At 42.4% G+C, this 19,387-nt stretch overlaps 1 protein-coding gene across 3 annotated transcripts in view; it reads left to right on the top strand.

Annotated features, from left to right (window-relative positions):
* The first annotated feature begins 738 nt into the window (after nucleotides 1-738).
* LOC311497006 (focal adhesion kinase 1-like) overlaps nucleotides 739-19,387 on the top strand; it is a 56,659-nt gene continuing 38,010 nt past the window's right edge. For all 3 annotated transcript variants that reach the window (XM_084557089.1, XM_084557090.1, XM_084557088.1), the window contains exons 1-2: nucleotides 739-844; nucleotides 9,547-9,573. In XM_084557089.1, the coding sequence (XP_084413215.1) occupies nucleotides 808-844; nucleotides 9,547-9,573 (64 nt within the window). In that variant the 5' untranslated portion in view covers nucleotides 739-807. The remainder of the gene's footprint in view (nucleotides 845-9,546; nucleotides 9,574-19,387) is intronic.

The following is a 19,387-nucleotide window of genomic DNA, read 5'->3' as shown; positions in this document are numbered from 1 at the left end:
CTATAATGTAATTTAAAAAGGATACGTGACCGCATTTTTTTGGTAAGTGAGTTATCAAGAAATTTCACTTCCTGCCACTTTCATTAAATCGCTTCCTTTCCAGCGGTTGAACACAGGCGGCTTTCTTTCTGTGTCGATGTTATTGAAACAGTAGTTAATGTTTGCTAGATTTTTACGTCCAGTAAGAAGGCAGGGATTCATGGCATTCTGGCGTTGCACGCAAAAGTCAGTCAGCTCTATAAAAACCTGATTCTTGCAGATGAAGCACTTTTGCCATGCTCTCTGAAGACGTGTCATTTGATTGTTCTGAAAATGGGCCACATGTGACGAGTGCTTCTGTGTTAAATGGTTGTTTTTTTCTGGTTTAAATCACAGCAGCGGTTTTGCAGGATATTTATGAAATAACTTGTCTTGGCTTTGTTTTCCTGTCTGTTCTTCTTGGCTGCTCTCCCGTTACTTCCACTAATATAAAGACGCTGGGATGATGAAAGCAACGCTGTAGATGTTAGATCTTTAGCCCTGTCTTTTTTTATTTCAACTGAAGGGGAGATAAAGATGAGGGACTGAAGTGAAGAGGGAAGTAGTGGGAAGACTTGGAGAATCGAGAGCTCAGGTGAAGGAAGCAAGTGTTTGCATTGAAACTCAGCCCCCAGGTGTGTCAGTCTGAAACAATCAGTGGGCGGGTGTTTTCCGCCTCCTATAAGTGACAGCGTACAGTACAACTAGGAAGTGGAGACACACGAGAGGAGCGTACACTGGCGTCTTTGGCTGAGCAGAGGTCCGTTCCTCTGCGTACCGACCGCCAACATGCAGTTCTGGGATTTCCTGGGCTGCACCAACGGAGGTACGTACGTGTGCAGTCGTACTGATGGCTCTGTTGGAGTCTGCTCGGCTGTGATTGGGCTGGTGTTCGGGAGCTCTGAGCGAGGCAGGTAGAGAGGGTCTGGGCAGGCTGAGGGCTGGAAAGGAATTTGCGCTACTCACCGCCGTACAAGCAGTTGCATGTGAAAACCTCACAGACGGGTAGTGAAGTGGAGCACAAATAAAGACACATACGATGTCGGCTTGCTCTGTTTTCCTTCGATGAACCTGGTTGGTTGATTCTGACACCGGATTTGACAGAAGAATTAAATGACACAAATGTGTTGGTTTGTAGCTCTTGCCCATAATTTCTTTTTTTTTTTTTTTGTGGCTCTTCGTCACCATGCTTACTTCAATGAAACATAGCATGACTGTGTGCTGTCTTTACAGATTGTACTTTTTCTTTTCTGTTGGGCAATTTTAAATGCTAACCTGCCTTAGGATGAGTACAAGTACGAAGTGCTTAATGCTGTTATTAGTAACGGCTCAGACAATAAAGCAAAAAGCTTATTGACAGAAGTCACTTTAACCGTAAGTAAGATGAGTTTTGACTTGATGACATTTAATCTGTCATGTTATCTGTAATCTAACCAGTCATTCTTAAAGGTCCCTTTTCTGCATTTAAACCTGCATTCACGCAGGCATACAGGGTCTGAATCTTTAACTGTTTTGCGTCAGTCTTATCTGATCTTATTGTTGTTTACCGCACAGTGGAACCAAACGGAATCTGATCTTGTTAGACTTCTGCGTCGACAGGCATTTCTGGTAAACACCTGTACAGCAAAGAGCTAAACAACAGATTTCTGAACAAACGAGCCGCTGAACAAGAGCTATCAAATGTCTCTTTTCTTGCCCCTACGGCTATATATATATATACACCGATCAGCCACAACATTAAAACCACTGACAGGAGACGTAAATAACATTGACCATCTTGTGACGATACAATGTTCTGCTGGGAAACATTTGGACCTGGCATTCATGTGGATGTTACTTAGACATGTACCACCCACCTAGACCAGACCAGACCAGGCACCCCCACCCCATAGCAATGACACTCCTTGATAGCAGCAGACATCTCCAGCACAAGGTGTTGACCTGGCCTCCAAATTCCCTAGATCCCAAACTGATTAAGTATCTGTGGGATGCACTGGAACAAGCCTGATCAACAGAGGCCCCTCCCCTCAACCCATAGGACCCAAAGACCCCCACTAACAGCATTCTGTTGTCAGACACCGCAGGACTCCCTCAGAAGGGCCTTCTGATCCATTCTCCGATGAGTCACAATTGTTTTGGAGGCACAAGAGAGGCCTACACAATATTAGGAAGGTGGTCATAATGTTATGTCTGATCAGTGTATGCTAGAAGTTTTTATTATATCTTTGCTGCTGAACACAGATGGTCCTCAGACTTTCAGATGTGTTGTGCGTCTGCAGCAGTAGTATATTAAACACACACACACACCCTTTTAATCATCTATGAAGGATGTAACACTCTGCCTTAGTTAAGTTGTGTCTTCTCATGTCTTGCCTTAAATGTGGTTGCTTTATTGTGCAGTATTGAATTCCAGCACAGTTATACCTCCCAACACCCATCCTGTGCCCCGGGCCATGTTTTCTGCAACTGCACTGATAGCTATAGCTCAGATACCTCATCGCTTATGTCATCGTCCTCACTACGAAATATCACAAACGGATAGAAAACATTGGCTGGAGCGTGTATCCATGAAAAAAAATCCCAGAACAAGTTGTCTAATTACAGATAATTTATGTAAAACAAGACATCATGAACATATTTACTGCTGTTCAGTGTCTGGTCCAGAACCCAGAAAACACAGCAGACGCAGACGGTTTGTTGGAGCTTTGTCGTGTCATATTTTGGGACAATACAGCAGCAGGTTGTCAGGAAAGACCAGTGAAAGTAGGAGTTGCGTGTTGCCATCAGGCTGCCCTTATTTGCATCCATAGCTTGTTGTTTTGCTTAACTTATTCCATGTGGTCGGCCGTCAATGTCAAGCGCTGTGATTGTAAAACAACTAGTCCTTAACATAGAAGACTTCTGGTCCTTAGGTTTGTATGTCCTAAGTCTGTTTATGTGGCATATTTGACACTCGCCTGCGTCCGACAACACCTTTAGGCTGAATGAAAAAAAATAAAAAAATCAATGTTTCCGTAATTGGAACACCTGTTTGACTAATCCATGTAGAGCACAACATCTGTTTGAGAGTGGAAAAATCACATCAGGCTGTTGAGTTGACATTCATCATATTGAATGACAGTAATGTGAATTCAAACTGAGGATTTCAGGAAAATATTATGGCAGAAATCTGCAGTAGAAGCTGAGGAATATTATTATTGTCACAACGTCTTGGACAGCCAGCCTTTAACTTACATTTACTTTAGTGTTTTCTGGAGAAATGCATCAAAAAGTGCCCATAGAGTAACTGGTTGAGTAACGGCCTCCTGAAACACATATTTATACTACGGATAAATACAAACCGTCATGTTTCTACTTCTGTTTCCACTTCAAAGTTTGTGTAAGTGTGTTGATGCAAAATGCAGCGTACCTCAAGGGTAACGGAAAGGGGAACAGATGTATTACTCCATGACTGGTCAGCTATGGCTGTTTAAATGTCTCTTTTTTTTTTTTTTTTTCCTGTTAAGCCTTTTTGATGTCAGGCAGGCGGCATTTTAAGTAAACCGAGCGAGAGGAATTCATGTAGAAACATCAAAAAAAAAACCTGACGGCACTCCTTTATTCTCAGTACCTGAAAGTATTCAGAGATATGAAGCTTCTGTGGGACCCCAGAGAGAGAGACGCTGGTTTGGATTCATGTATTTATGAATGCCTGAACGATAACTTGGGAGCACGGCACACTGAGGTAGATCCATAAAACGGGATCCAAAAAAAGGGCTGTCTGTGTAAAAGATGCAACTCCAGTGAATCTGTGAATTCAGAGGGGAACTGTGAGAATAGGAGGGAATAAAAAAGGGGATCTGCTTCACTGCTGCCATCTAAAACCACTTAGCAAAGAGAAAGTCAGAAACGTTTGCTCTTCGAATGAATTTGACTCGCAAATGAATCGGTCACGTACAAGCTTCACGAACTTAGAGGCAAATCTGAGACGTCAGCATTTATTTGAGCAAACACAATGTCGAAGTAGTAAGGAAGCCTGGAGCTAGTTTATCATCTTTACTGTCTAATCTCCTCAGATTATTAGAGTAGAATACAAGTGAACAACGCGCTCGAAGCTATGGATTGAAGTGTGGCACAGTGCGATTGTTGGTCGGAGGAGAATAATTGACCGCAGTCAGTGATAATGGGCTGCTTGGCCGTTTGGTGTCCTTGTGAACTCTCTCAATTGATGTGGGTGCAGTGAAGTGTGTAACAGTGAATTACGTTCAAGCATTTATATATTGACACTCATTACTCAACAAACAGCTCAGCACAACAAGGTGTTTCAGCGGACAATATATGAGTTATCCGTTCGTGGCATCAGCTTTTTTTGTTGAACATATATAGATATATCTATATCTATATAGAGATTTATATAGATATATCTATATTTATATATAAAAAACAAATACAGATGTGAAAAATGGCTCTGATGTAATTGAGAGACTCCCCCGCCTCACCTTACTTCCTCTGCAGTTGTCCCGACGCTACAATAACATTTTAATAGCGGATACTTACCGTGACGGCTACCCCAGCTGAAGCCGTAGCTGCTGCTGTGGCGACTTTGCGCGCTGCTCTGATGCTGCACTCAGTTCTATTCTACTCTAATCTGGCCGCGCAGATCAGTGCAGAGGAGCGGCAAAAAGGCTCTTGTTGTTTTCTTGACGAGAACGGAGTTGTGCAATTGCCCTCAGCGTGGTGTCAACTGGCGTAGCCTCTGTGGTTTTTCAGCCAGAGGCGGGAGTTTTACTTTGAGTGGGAGAGCGAAAGAAAAAAGGCTGGGAGCATGAGGGGAGGGGATGCGATAGAGGCAGGAGGGGAGAAGCTCTGGACGGTGTTTATACAAGTGAAAATATCTCCCCTTAGCTCTAGGGACAGATCTTTCAGTAGTGCTTTTAATAAGAGGTTCTAGTTATGGGTCATTGTTTGTGGATTTGAAATGTTAAGGGTAGGTCGTTTATAGTTTGATGTTTTTTTTGTTAGTTATTAGAAAGCCAGTAAATGTTTAAGGCAAATATATGGGCTGTTTTAAGGGTATATCATTATGCTTGAATATATTTTTAACACCAAGAAATATTTCAATACATGCTTAATCCTTTGGCCTTCTGTGTGGAGTGTGCTGCCAGTCCTGGATCAAAATGACTAAGTGTCTTAATGCGGCATTTATCACTGGTGAATGTCAGACTCTGAGTGAGAGAGAGAGAGAGAGAGAGAGAGGATAATTATATTCTGGGGTTGGTGTTGTTGTGTCGCTTTTGTTGCTACTTGTAGCCAGTGTTTTTGAACACAACTCTGCCAAGAACAAATTGGATTATGTGATTAGAGGAAATTATGTGAAGTGGCAGAACTCATACTGAGAAGTGGTGAATCAAACCGAGTAACAGGTTTGAGCCAACGACGTGATGCAGAACTTGTTGTAACTTCATAACCTACACAGTTAATTGTTCCGTAGTATATCACCGTGTCGCAGTTCTTACTCCGACCAGATTTTGTTGTCTGTTTACAACAGACGGGGGAGCAGAAATCAATAAAATCAAAGATGATTGATGATTTTGGTTTCAGTAGCTTAAGACTCTGTTTTCTCACAGTTCTAATTCATAAAGGATTTTCTTATCAAGTTGTCAGTATTGAATAACAATCACCTACTACCACCTTAAAGAACATCCTTAATGCACAATTTGCAAATTTTTGTCTGACTGACTTTATTTTCCGGAGTAAAGTACTTCCACACAGCAGACATATTTAGTCACAAGATTTTCTTTCTTCTCCTGCTTCTTCTTCTTCTTCTTCTGCTTCAATTTTTGGCAGCTTTGACACTAGCCAACTGCCACTAAAACAGAAGAAGAAGAAGAAGAAATGGTAGTTGGCTTTTTTTTTTTTGGCAGCATTAATGCTACTCAGTCGCCATTAAAACAGAATCGGAAGAAACTACAAAAGATATAGCTCGGTTACAAAAACAAAACTGCGTAACTGTTTTTTGTCTGTAAAAGACTCATTGTACCTGCTCTTGTTCATGGTGTTCATGGACAGGGTAGGGTGTCCTCCATGGGAACCTCAGTATTACTTCTCTGCTTTTTACAGATGTGTTTTTGTGTTTCTATTGGCCTCATCAGGCCGTGACCGTCGGCATGCACTGGGTGGGTTTGGAGTCGAATGTGAAAGCAGCTGGGGTGAGAGCTTCCACCTCCAGGTTTGAGACCACCAGCTCTGCCAAAAAACTGTGCGTTGTTGAAGTACAGTTGCAATCAAAATTATTCAACCCCCACTGCAAATAAGGTTTATTGGCAAAATGTACAAATTAGCAAAGGTTTGCAATAAACAAATCAAGCAAGAGCAACTTAGATAGCTCAACACAACTAATATTACAAGTGGTTTCTCCAAATTCAACACAAAATGCCACTTTTAATGACCACTGCAGTGTCAGAATTATTCAACCCCCTGAATAGAATTACTCATGAGAGTACATATTTGGAAATCAGGTGTGATTTGAAGCTCCCCTGATGCAACCAATCAAGGTCTTTATTATTTGCATCAGGTGTGCTTGAGCTAGAACACCTCAAATACCTAGACTGTTGATGGTGATGTTGTATTGCATGTTGGAAATATGGCTAAGTCAAGAGAATTGTCCAAAAAATTCAGAGAAGAGATTATTGACTTACATAAACAAGGAAAAGGTTATAAAAAGATAGCAAGGGCACTGAATGTTCCTAGAGATACAGTTGGAAGCATAGTTCGCAAGTTTAAAGTGAAAGGAACAGTGGCTACACTACCTGGAGGTGGCAGAAAGAAGAAGTTATCAATGGCTGCTACCAGAGTCCTGAGGAGGCAGGTGGTTAAAAATCCTCGACTGACTGCGAAAGACCTGCAGCAAGACTTGGTGGCAGCAGGGACTGAGGTTTCAGTGTCCACAGTAAGGCGCACACTAAATGTTGAAGGGCTCCATGCCCGAATTCCAAGACGTACACCACTACTGACCCAAAGGCACAAGAAAAGTCGGCTCCAATTTGCTCAACACTATATTGAAAAGCCAAAAAGGTTTTGGGATTCTGTTCTGTGGAGCGATGAAACAAAACTGGAACTTTTCGGGCCTATGGATCAGCGGTATGTCTGGAGGAGGAAGAATGAAGCATATGCAGAAAAGAACACCCTGCCTACAGTGAAGCATGGTGGTGGCTCAGTGATGCTCTGGGGCTGTTTTGCTTCCTCTGGCACTGGAAACCTGCAGCGTGTAGAGGGCAAGATGGATTCAATCAAGTATCAGGAAATCCTGGGAGAAAATGTCATGCTGTCTGTGAGGAAGCTGAAGCTTGGACGTCATTGGACCTTCCAACAGGACAATGATCCCAAGCATACCTCAAAGTCCACCAAGGCTTGGTTTCAGAAGAAGTCCTGGAAGATATTAGAGTGGCCATCACAGTCGCCTGACTTGAACCCCATTGAAAATCTGTGGTGGGATTTGAAAAAGGCGGTTGCAGCACGCAAACCCAAGAACATTAGTGAACTGGAGGCCTTTGCCCATGAGGAATGGGCTAAGATTCCCCAGGAACGCTGCCAGAAGCTGGTGTCTGGCTATGCATCACGTTTGCAGCAGGTCATAACAGCAAAAGGGTGCTCTACTAAGTATTAAAGTTGCTTATCATTAAGGGGTTGAATAATTTTGACAATGCAGTGGTCATTAAAAATGATATTTTTGTGTTGAATTTGGAGAAACCACTTGTAATATTAGTTGTGTTGAGCTATCTAAGTTGCTCTTGCTTGACTTGTTTATTGCAAACAGGTACTAATTTGTACATTTTGCCAATAAACCTTATTTGCAGTGGGGGTTGAATAATTTTGATTGCAACTGTATATCAGGGGTGTTATTAACCAGTGATAGTTGAATTAAGTGAGAGTTCGACATGAGGTTTGATGTGGCAGCTGCAGCAACACGGGCGCAGTTTCAAAGCGTCGGGTTGAAGAGGGAGTCGAAGTGTTGGAAAGGCTTTCACCGGTAGATCTATGTTCCAACCCTCACCTATGGTCATGAATTTTAAGTAGAAAGAAAAGCATTGCAGACAGAAGCAGCTGAAACGAGGTTCATTCACTGGGCTCAGCCTTCGAGTTGCAGTGAGAAGCTCAGGTTCATCTGGAGGTCAAATGGTGCCAGCTGAGGTGGTTTGGGGATGTGGTGAGGAAGGCTCCTGGTTTCCTCTGGAGGTTTATGGGCCATCCTGGAAGAAAAATGGATCAAAGACCATTTTCTTTAAGTACCACAGCTTTTTTGTCTTTGTCATGTAGATTCCTGAACCACATGTTAAAAGTCATATTCATTTCGTACATGATATCTGTAACAAGAACATACTTTGAGGTACAGTATAGACCTCATAGTGCACAGTAGACCGTATAGAACAGGATACAGCTTTTATCCCACGTGTATTATGAGACAAAGCCTCGCCGTCCTTATTAGCACCGCAGTCCTGTTGCTTAGTAACAGATGTCAGCTTGTCTACAGAGTGTTGTACATTTCTATCATATTGCTCATTTCGGTGTGCCCTTTTTCGCATGAGAATGTAGAAAAGGACAAGAGCGAGAGCGAAAAGACTGCAGAGAGGAGCGTTGAGCAGAAAGCGACGGAGGTCGTGAGACAGATTTGAGTCCAGAGGGTGAAGTTATGACAGCATGACGGAGCAGATATATTCTGCCAAGTCATGATTCTCGCCCTGCTCCAGCTGTCTGGAACGCAGCACATATCAAGACCCTCCTGATTCATTAGTGATGCCGCACGCACAGTCACTGGCTGGTCGATGCCGACAAACATGTTAAACCGATGGATGTGCTTAGTGTGATTAGAAATTGACGCTTGTCAGTCCGAGAAATAGGCATTTCAGTCAATTATATTGAACATTTGGACCGTCCAAGTGGTCAGAGTCCTCTTTGATGTATTAGGAAGGAAGGAAGAATTTCTTACTAATTTCAGTGGCTACCTTTTGTAGTGATCATGTTAACTGATTGATTACCTCCTCTGTTTAGCTCATCGCTGTCTCTCTTCTCCTCTCAACCCACTAGTATTTTTTTCTCATCCTTCAATGACTTTTTATCAATTCTCTTTTCTTCACATCTCCTCTTTTCCTTTCTTTTGCATTCCCTTTTCCTATTTCTTTCTGTCACGTTACAAGTAAAAAGAGTTTTAGGCTAATAGCTTCTTCTTACCATACATAAAAACTGGTTATGATATGTCCAAGCAAGCAATCTAGACAAAACATTATCCGTCAAGTGCTTGGCAAAGTGGACTAAATTTGGTTAGCTGTTGAAGAACTGGAACAACACATTCCTCTGTCCTGTGGCGAACAGTGACTACTTTTGCGTAGCTGAATAGCATAGCCAAGTGCTTTATGCGGCATAATGCACTACGCTGTAGCATGCCACGACTTAATTGATGACATGCAGTGCCCTGTGAATTATTCGCTGTTTAAGTCACTACGTTAAATTCACAGATTAATCAAACTAAAATTGTTGTTTTGTCTGTTTCAGATATTTCAAGAATATCATACTACGCCGGTGAGTACTGATGTTATTTATTTTATTCAGTGCAGGTATTGCTGTGACGTCTGGTAGGAATTAAAATGTGTTACTAGTTTAAAATAATGTAAAAGCATTCACCAATAGATGACAGCTAGCAAAGCTATTATGAAGGTTTCTTTTGCACTCTTACTGATTATTATAGCTTTGTTATTGAAAGTGTACCTTTATTCATGATGTGCATTAAATGTGCATTCATTCAATTTTTCATGAGAGTCAGCGCTCTGTTTTGTTTTTCAAAAGATCTTCTGCGGTCCTCGTGTTCGCTCGCGCTCAAAGACGGCTTGTGTTCTGTGTCATGGAGCGCATCGAGGTAGAGCTGAATAATTTGAGAGGTATAGCTAAGACACGGTAGGGCCCTTGGCTCCCGTCTCTCTCTCTCCTCAGCGGTTGCTAGGTAACTGTTGATCCTACACTATGTCTCCAAGCAGGATGCTGTATATTTGGAGCGGGGGACTCGACATTCCTACGCAGGGCCGAAACATAATTTGCATTTCTCAAACTCAAACTTCAGGAGTTACTGGAGTTGAGGTTAAGACTGAGGTTAACTCAAACTTATAATGAGCCTAACATTTGGCTGAAAATGGCAGAAGCACAGCATTGACCCGTCTTGTTAAGTATCGGGTTTGTTCATCCTCAGAGAAGAGTTGAAGCAAAGGGCATTTGATAAAATGAGACATCCTCGCTCAGGAGCTTTCATTTGGAAACAGCATCAATTAAATATTAACGTGTGGTACAGCTCCATCGCTGTATTTTATCATCGCTGTCAAATGAACAGTGATCATGACAACTCATACTGAATAGTATAACGCATATAAATATGCTTTTAATTCTATTCAAAGTGTCATATATGATTCCAGCCGTGTGTCATGCTTCTTTTGTACTGCATGTGGGTAAAGGGTACCCCTGTAGCTCCTTGCTTACAGCTGCTACAGCAAGCCTCCTCTTCCCTCACTCCTCCAGGTGCATTTTGGAAGAGAGAAATCCTTCAAGATAGCTCAGAGATTGATTTCCAGGTCACAGGCAGGACGATGGAGGGAGAGAAGGGGACAAGCATGCGCAAAATAATGAAATGACCTTCGCTTCTGCGCCAGTAGTTATCCCGGGGAAAACGCTCATTGTCAGTTTAATTTTTTAGTGGCGGGGCATTGTCATCTAACAGCTTCTGTAATGCGGTTAGGACAAAAAATTACGATCCACAATATTCTCTCTTATTTTTTTCTGTAACATCATGACCAGGCTGAAAAGTTAGTTTTTTTCATACCTTTCTAAACTTGAGCTTGTAGTTGCTTCAGGAGTCTATGCTCTTTTTTTTCTGTTCTACTAAACTTTAAACTTACATGGCCAACTCTATGCATAAAGGTAAAAGATAAAATAAGTCTGCAAGAGCTAGATTAAACATAAAACACCCATGTATTGTGTGCCTCACTGGGTCTTATTATTCTGACTTCTCCATATGGTGTCCAGACATTATGCAGCTCGTCGGCCGTTCAAATAAGCAATCAATCAAATCAGCCCTTGCATCATGTGCAGCTGTGTTTTATTTACTTTAAAATTCTCAAAAACATTTTTCCCGTCACTCTGGTACTGGGAAAAAAAAAAAGGAACAAACAATCAAATTTAAGTGAGTCAAGGACGGCTTTAGTCCTTGCATTTAATTAAATGTGTTTCGTGAAACCTTCAAGAATTGAGCATGCTTTGTACATCCTCTACAGCATGTGATTGTTGCCAGTGTTGTGCTCTGCCCCATCAGAGGGATTGAATGTCGAGAGTGCTTTACTGCCGGTGAATGGCCGGCTTGCTGCAGGAGCAGGTGAAATATGTTTGGAGAGAAGGGGAGGAAACAGAGTGAGGACAGAGGGCAGCAGAGACCTGCTAAGGGCAGGAGAGTGAGACAGACAAGGGGGAGGGATAAGAAGAAAAGAAACGCTGAGAAAAACAAGTGCTTTAAGGGGTCAGATTGTGAAATGTATGTTTTCAGTGCTAATCTCTGATCCTGGTTAAACCTTGTTTGTGTGTTTGCGTGAGCGCCTGTGTAATTTAAGTTGACTAACAGCGGGGTCCCTTTTTAGCGGACGGTCCAATCAGCTCGCCTACTTTTCACCGCATCGAGTCTCAATTACAATATTTCTATCTCTCCATCTTCGTCCTCCCCCCCTCTTTCTCTCCTTCTCTGCCCTACACACACACACACACACACACACACACACACCAGCGTCCCCCTCCCTCCCCGGTGCTGCTTGTTAGTGATCGGAGCAGCTCTTTCGCGGCGTGCTCACAGCAGCTTAAACCAAAAAAACACAGCAGAGGAGAAACACTTGGCGCACACACTCACTTTTTTTGCTAACGCTCACACACAGAGTCACTCGATTTCCTATTTCCTATATCTCTCTCTCCCTCTCCCTCACACACACACACACACACTACCTGCTCAGCCACACGCGCTCTCGTACCCCCTCTCTCTCTCTCTCTCTACGGTCTCTTTGGTGCACTCATTTTGACTGCTCAAGGATTTCAAACAGTGTGTGTGTGTGTGTGTTCGGCTGCGGCATTGTGTGCGTGTGTCGTGTGAGAGGAAGGTTCGGAGAGATGTTGTGATCTAGCTGCTGTGCCGCCACCACAGAAGACAGACTTCAGAAGCCAAACTAATCGACACACAGATGACTGACTTCGAAACGGATTTACTGCAACCCGCTCCTGCAACATCATTTTTCTCCTCGTAGTCCGACTACTCCCACCCTGCCTGGCTTTGCATCGCAGCCTTTTATGTTCCTGCTCTTTTTGTTTTCTATTTTTTTAATGACCCACCTCTGTCACCTCTCACTTTACGTCCCTCTCTACCATGAGATACCTGACCTGACCTGGTTAACTCCTGCAGGCTCTCAGCATTGTGGAACAGCTTTAGAAGGACGCGAGGCTTAGCTTCTCCCTGGGGTTTCTCTACGTTCTTTCTTCATCCCTCTCTCTCGCTTTACTTCTTCTTTGCTCACATTTTCTCTTTAGTTTTTTGAACATTTGTTCCTTTTCAACTCCTCCTTGAGTCTCTTCTTTCTTCTTCCCGCTGTATCCTCATTTCCTTGTCTCTGCTCTTCCCCCCTGCGTCGGTCACTCTCATCTTCCTCTCTTTCACTATGCTCCATTTCTCTACGCCCCTCTCTACTGCCCTACATTTTTGTCTCTTTTTCTCACTGATGCCCGTTTCCCTTTTCCTCTTTCTGTGATCTATTTTGCCATCACCATCGGACAGCACCTTGGATTTACAGAACATAGCTGCCACCTTTGCTGGAGATTTGACATACTGTGACGTAAGATTTTATGGCTGCAAGGAAGAGACCTCCTTTGAATTCCACATCAAGGATTGATGAATTGGACGAGTAAATCTGCACTGATGACCTGAATTTGACATTCTGTGAGGATTTATTGGACTGCATGATGGCTTAATGGGAAAGGAAATCGTTCGTCAAACACAGCAGCCTTGAGAATCTGTTTTGGAAGCTTCCACCCTACTGAAGTGTCCTTGAGCAAATGACTGAATTATCTGCAGCCTGAGGGACTCTTTGTCCCTGAGGTGAAGGAGCAAATAAAGAGCTTCTTGACAGGCGATCGTTACGTATCACGTTGCACAATGGTAAAGGTATTTTGCCGGGTCAGAGATCATGACAGAATTGGACGCATTGATTTCAAAGAACTGGACCCTTCGGCTGCTTCCTCGAGTCATGAAGTAATATGGTGTTTCAGGAAGCTGTAGAGGAACGAGTCACAGTTGTGTAATCAGTAGCCTGTGATAGCGCGCAATCGGTGTCTGTCAGATTATTATACAGGAGGGCGCTTTGATTTGGTCACACATTGGACATCTTATTTTAAGATGAAAACATTTGGAGCTTCTCTGGGACCTGTACCCTGATGATAGATACCTAATGTAATGGCTGAGACACGATCAAGTGGAGTTCAAAGGATATTTGACAACCTCTATTTCCTCTTTCTGTTTTTTTTGCCCAACCGGAGTTGAGTCAAAGATCTGGGACGTGAGATTTTATTCATTTTCTTTATGATGAATATAGTCAACCCTGTGACCAGTGAGAACCCAGTTTCCTGTGCACAAAGTTTCACTTTCTAACATTTTTGGGGACATCTTTCGATTCTCTGGCTGCTTTTTCTTGGCCTATCCAAAAAGCCAGATTAAGCTTACTCTTCCTACTCGTAGGCTTAATGCTGTTTTTGGGGCCCAGCAGTTTTGTCTGGGCTTTGTGGCCAGACCTTGAACCGCTCCCTACACAAACCAAATGGAGAACAGCGGCTGCATCCCTCTCTGCTGGAGCAAGGGGGCCTGCATCTACGCGCAGCACCCCTTACCAAGTATGTTTGAAAAAAGTGTCAGTGTGGAGTCATTGAAATGCAGGGTGTAGTTTAACATTTTGTCATTTGGTGCCATGATTTACAGTCTTTTTATTTATGTTTTCTGTTTGGATGTAGTCATTACGCCTAAATCCGACAGTAACCACTGAATAGCGCGTATTTGTGTATTTCATCCCGGCTTTCACACATATTTTGATTGTAACATCGTCCCCATAAGTTCCATCCGCTGTTTCAGTCAGTTTTTATGACAATATGACAACAAGCCAGCTGTAACTTTCGTTTTCCAGAGGAGAATGGCAGGAGAAAGCTGTTGTGACGAGCGGCACGACAAGCTCTCAATCACTAGAAGAAACTAAGTTGTGTTTATTCTATCAGGTTGTTGGAGGATGACGGGCTGTCAGAACTGTCTAGTGAATGTGTTACTAGTCAGTCCATGTTTACAGCACCTCATTTTATGGATTAGAGAAGTGTGAGGAGCAGTTTCTGACAACTTGGGTTCAAGTCTGAGTGAAGGAGATCTGTAAACAACTGTGAAGCTTCACTCTAACCTTAACCCAAGTCTGTATATACAAACATTTAATGATTTACATTATGGAGACTCGCATTTTCTCCCTTAAAGGGAAGCAGGTCACCACAGTGTGATTGTGTAAACAGATTTATGTCCTCACAACCTGTATGTAAGTACACGCATTCACAGTCATGTTCCCTTGATTCTTTTTGTTTTAGTCAGTATCAAACTGTCCCTGTTTAGCTAATGTTTAGACTACACACTTTTTATTTCCCGTTCTTTGGTATAGATAACATACATCCTTGGTTGCTCAGAGTGAGAGAGAGAAATGGGGGAGAGAGAGGGGGAGGACAGAGGAAATTGTGAGGATGAGAGAAAGATGAGATGGAGGAAGGAAGTGAGGTGGTTCAATAGGACCGCTGAGGATCAAATGGAGACGGGAAGGCAGGAACTAAAAGATCTGTGGGCATAAAAGAAGTGTGCGACAGGAGGAGTTTAAGATGGGGAGAAGAAAGGAGTTACAGATAGAGGGTGAAATGATGGAGAAAGAAAGATATGAGAGATTTGTTAAATGATGAATAAAAGAGAATTCAAAATATGCACTTGAACCTCAGAAAGAGAGAGATGCATATGAGGAGAGAAATGGGGATGGTGAAGAGAGTGAAAAGGCCTGGGCTCCCACAAGACCGGCCTAACACCGGTAACCCAGATACCCATTAGACGAGGAGATAAAGCATCCTTCTGCTGCTGCTGCTGCTGCTGCAGGACGGAGCTCAACTCCAGCTTTCTGTGGTTTAACGGGCCGACTGTCAGTCAGTGGAGCCCCGCTGAGAGAGGGGGTGATGGATCTGGCAGCTGTCCGCTCCCTTCCTGGCTGCCTGCATGGCCTAGTTGATTTAGTGCAGCTATGCTGATTAGTGCGAGGGGGTTTAATTTGCCCTGTGTTAAGCAGTGCACCCATTTTTAAAACATTTTGACCATCTTCCTAATATTGTGTAGGTCTCCAAAACAGACTCATCAGAGAATGGACATGGACCTTCTGAGGGTGTCCTGTGGTGTCTGGTAACAGAATGTTATTAGTGGGGGTCTTTGTGTCCTATGGGTTGAGGGGAGGGGCCTCTGTGGATCATGCTTGTTCCAGTGCATCCTTACAGATACTTGATCAGTTTGGGATCTAGTGAATTTGGAGGCCTGGTCAACACCTTGTGCTGGTTTTCATGTTTTTTGAGTTGTTTCTAAAATGTTTCTGTGTGTGTGTCTGTGTCAGGCTGCATCCTGCTGGGGGATGGCTGCTGCCATCAAGGAGTGTCATTGCTATGGGGTGGGGGTGCCTGGTCTGGTCTAGGTGGGTGTTACATGTGTAAGTAACATCCACATGAATGCCAGGTCCAAAAGTTTCCCAGCAGAACATTGTGTTGTCACAAGATAGTCAATGTTATTTACTTCTCCAGTCAGTGGTTTTAATGTTGTGGCTGATCGGTGTAGATATAAAATATGATTTTGCAATCAGATACGTTATTTCACCCCCCCGACCCTCCAGAGGACAGCGGTTACAGGAAACGTATGAATGAATAAATTATTTTATGGTCTGTTTATAGTTTTTTTTTTTTCATGGCATGATGTTGCGGAAATTCAGTGCTGTTTAGCTGCAAACATCCCAGGTGTCCAAGCTTTCCTCTGTTGGACGTTATCCAAAAACAAAAAAGTGTCTGATGGTAGAAGTCCTTGATCTGAGTCATTCCCAACTCCCTTTGTTTGTTGTTTCTACGTGACTAACTACGTCAAGTACATTCTCCACTTGTGCATGATTTAACTGTATTTAGAGCATAAAGTAGCTGTGTACAGTCAGTGAAATGTATGAATGCCTTCTCCACTAATAGGATTTAGTAAAGCTGTATGTAGTATTTAGGTTATGGTTACGTGTATGTGGTTTTGTATGTATGCAGCGGTCATAACGTTTGAGTGTTTCATTTCTTTGGTTTCTGACTCTTTCGTTGGTGCAGTTGCTTCTGTTTAAAAATAAGCTGCAGTCAAAATAATGCCCCCAATACATTTTTTAACATGTCCCTCTGAGACGAGGCATGAACGCAGCAGCCAGTACTTTTAAAACTTGGGAAGACATGCTGGGCAGCTCCATCACGACTTGTTGTGTTATGAAGTAAATTCATCCCCCGAAGGCGCAGCTAATGTTGGTTTACTTCAGTTAAAGCGTCCTGCTTTCATCTTGCATAATGTAAAAAGAAAAAAGATATATAGGGGAATACTATGTGCATGATTTTTCTTTCCACCTCTCTCATTTCTGTAGCAGTGACAGAAAAAACAATACTGATCTTGCCTCTTTAAAATGCACAATCAATCCTTGTTGTTTCAAAATCAAATCATATTTCTTTTTTTAAAAAAGCCTTGAGAGTGCCTCTTGATGAAGCTTAACATTTCAGCTGCCAAACAGGTAGCAGTGGGAATATTATAATTGTTCTACTCTGCAAAACCCAAATAGCATGGTTATGATTGTAAAATATTATGTTACACCCATAACATATTCGTCATGGGTTTCAAGAGTCAGTAGTTATAAGGGATTATAACAAGTGGCTCAATAATCCAGTAGTGTCCTAGTATTGTTATAATTGAATGATGATGAAAGTAACTCTGTAAGAGGTGCATTTGTAATCTGAGCTCGACTAACGTGCTGTTTTAAAGCCGTGAGGGTCTGTTGGGTCTGTGTCCATTATTCACTAACCTAGATTAATTGCAACTACCCTAGGAACTCACTATTAGTAACACTACATGTAAATAAATTCAGGAGCACAGTCAATTGCTCAACTAAAAATGTCACCTTTCACTCTTATATACAATATTTTTTGTTGTTGTTTTTATTTTTTTTTAACTAAGCCTCTTTCCACTGTTTCTAAAACTACTTACTCTCAGAGAGGAAAAGATTAATAATCTAAAGTAACCTGGTGCAGCATAATATAAGTGTTTGCTTCCCTATCCCTTGATAGGCAAACAACAAAGGATTATTTCACGCTTAATAATCAAGGTCTATCCAATAATAATTCCCTTAAGAGCCGAGACACGTCAAGGCGGACTTGACTGACCGACTGTTGCCACTAGTTGTCGACCTGCCGGCAGCTTTTCGGCCAGTTCGGCACTTTGAATCGGAGGTAGAGATCCATGTCTCGGATTGAGGGTGAAGCTCAGAAACCCGTGCACAGAATAGAAACAGATGGCAAGAAAAAGACAAAGTGAAAAGCTCACACACAGATGCTTCTTCTCATTTTTCGTCTTCTCATCTGAACATTTAAATACACGGATGTCTTTCCCTTCAGTACAATAATAAATGAACGGTAGAATGACTGATCAGCGTGATTCATGAGAGGCCAGCTTTGTGCTATGTGCTAGCTGGTGATTACTAGTAATCAACTTTTTGGTCCAGACACAGGCTATGTCTTTTGGTGCATATGAGCCTTAATACCTGGAAACCAAACCTGGTTAAAGAAAAGTAGTGGATGACCTCTGCATACACTCGGGAAGTCATAATGTGTATTGGACGTTCACACACACACACACACACAGTATTGATACAGCAGGTTCTTATAAGAGAGTGCTGAGTCAAGCCGTCAGATACATAATGTCCTCTTTCAAGCTTTTGGTGCAGTCATTGTGCATAAGCACGGGCACACACAGGCGTGTATTTCATTCTCCGTCTTGAAGACTTAACAAAAGGTCAAGCAGCGCTGAATCCACTTTCACTGAATCCATATCCATGTTTCTCTCTGTTTCTTTCTTCCCTTTTTCCTCAGTTTGAAGTGATCTTGCTTTGACCTGAGCAGAGACAGAAAAATGCTGAATATAGTGATGTGAACGGTTGTGATTTATATATATATTTTATGCTTGCTACACGCTGTTCAGTCTTCCCTACAGGACTGAAAACAGAAACTACCAGCGCAGTATATTTTTTTCCACAGTAACAGTAGCTAAACATACCTTATCAGTTGTATTAGCTGTTTTCATAGTTTGTGGATGTGTCATCCAATTAGACAACATCTAATTGCTAGATAATGATGATGCAGACCACAGTTTTGACAGATATTTAATAAAAGCGTTTCAAAGATCACATCTCTAATACTAGAAATCATCCATGAAAGGAGTCTGATTCAGTTTACTTCAGTCTCTCTTGTTACAACGTGATAGCCAGAATTCACAGTCAGCTGAAACCAGTCCCTGTAGTGATGATGACTCGACAAAGACTGCTGGGATATCCAGGAAGTCACAGTGTGACACAGGAAGCATCAGGGCGGGTGTCTCGCACAAAGATGATATGTGTGAAGATGAGCCTACAGGAGGAAAAGAGGATAACTCAGCATGAAAAGGGCAGGGCTGATTATAGTGTGCTGTATATAAGCCATTGGCACAGTGAGATTATGAATTGGTTTGTGGTCTACTATTATGAATCCTTGAGTTTTGGCATATGGCTGTCGCCATAGGTTGCTTTTTTGCAGCCATATTTGGACAAGAGGAGATCGAGAGGAAGGAAGAGTTTTTCTTGTCAAGTGATATCTGCTCGCTAAGGGAATTCTTTTTAAAGTGACTACCCGTGCACTGCATTTGTGGAAGCAATTTGTTGACTCATTGTTTTATGGAAGGGAGGGGTTAGTTGATGATTTTTTTTTTTTTTTTTTGTTCTATTAGAAGATCTGTTGAGTCTGAGATTTTTATTTTGGAGCCAACGCTTAGTGACAATCAGCAATATGGCAGTTTAAGCCACTTCCACGTTGGCTTCACCTTTCAGACTTGGATCCAGCTTTCATATACAGTCTGTGGTTAGCTTGCATAAAGATGTTTCTATATTGATTCCCACTCAATGAAGTTATATAGATTTCTTAAAAAGGATGCACTGGTATCGGATGTGGAATCAGTGTTGGAAGAGAT

Source organism: Chelon labrosus, assembly GCF_963514085.1.
Source record: "Chelon labrosus genome assembly, chromosome: 12".
Taxonomy (NCBI): Eukaryota; Metazoa; Chordata; class Actinopteri; order Mugiliformes; family Mugilidae; genus Chelon; species Chelon labrosus.
The sequence above is the reverse complement of the archived record's forward strand: the minus strand, read 5'-3'. Positions and strand labels throughout refer to the sequence as shown.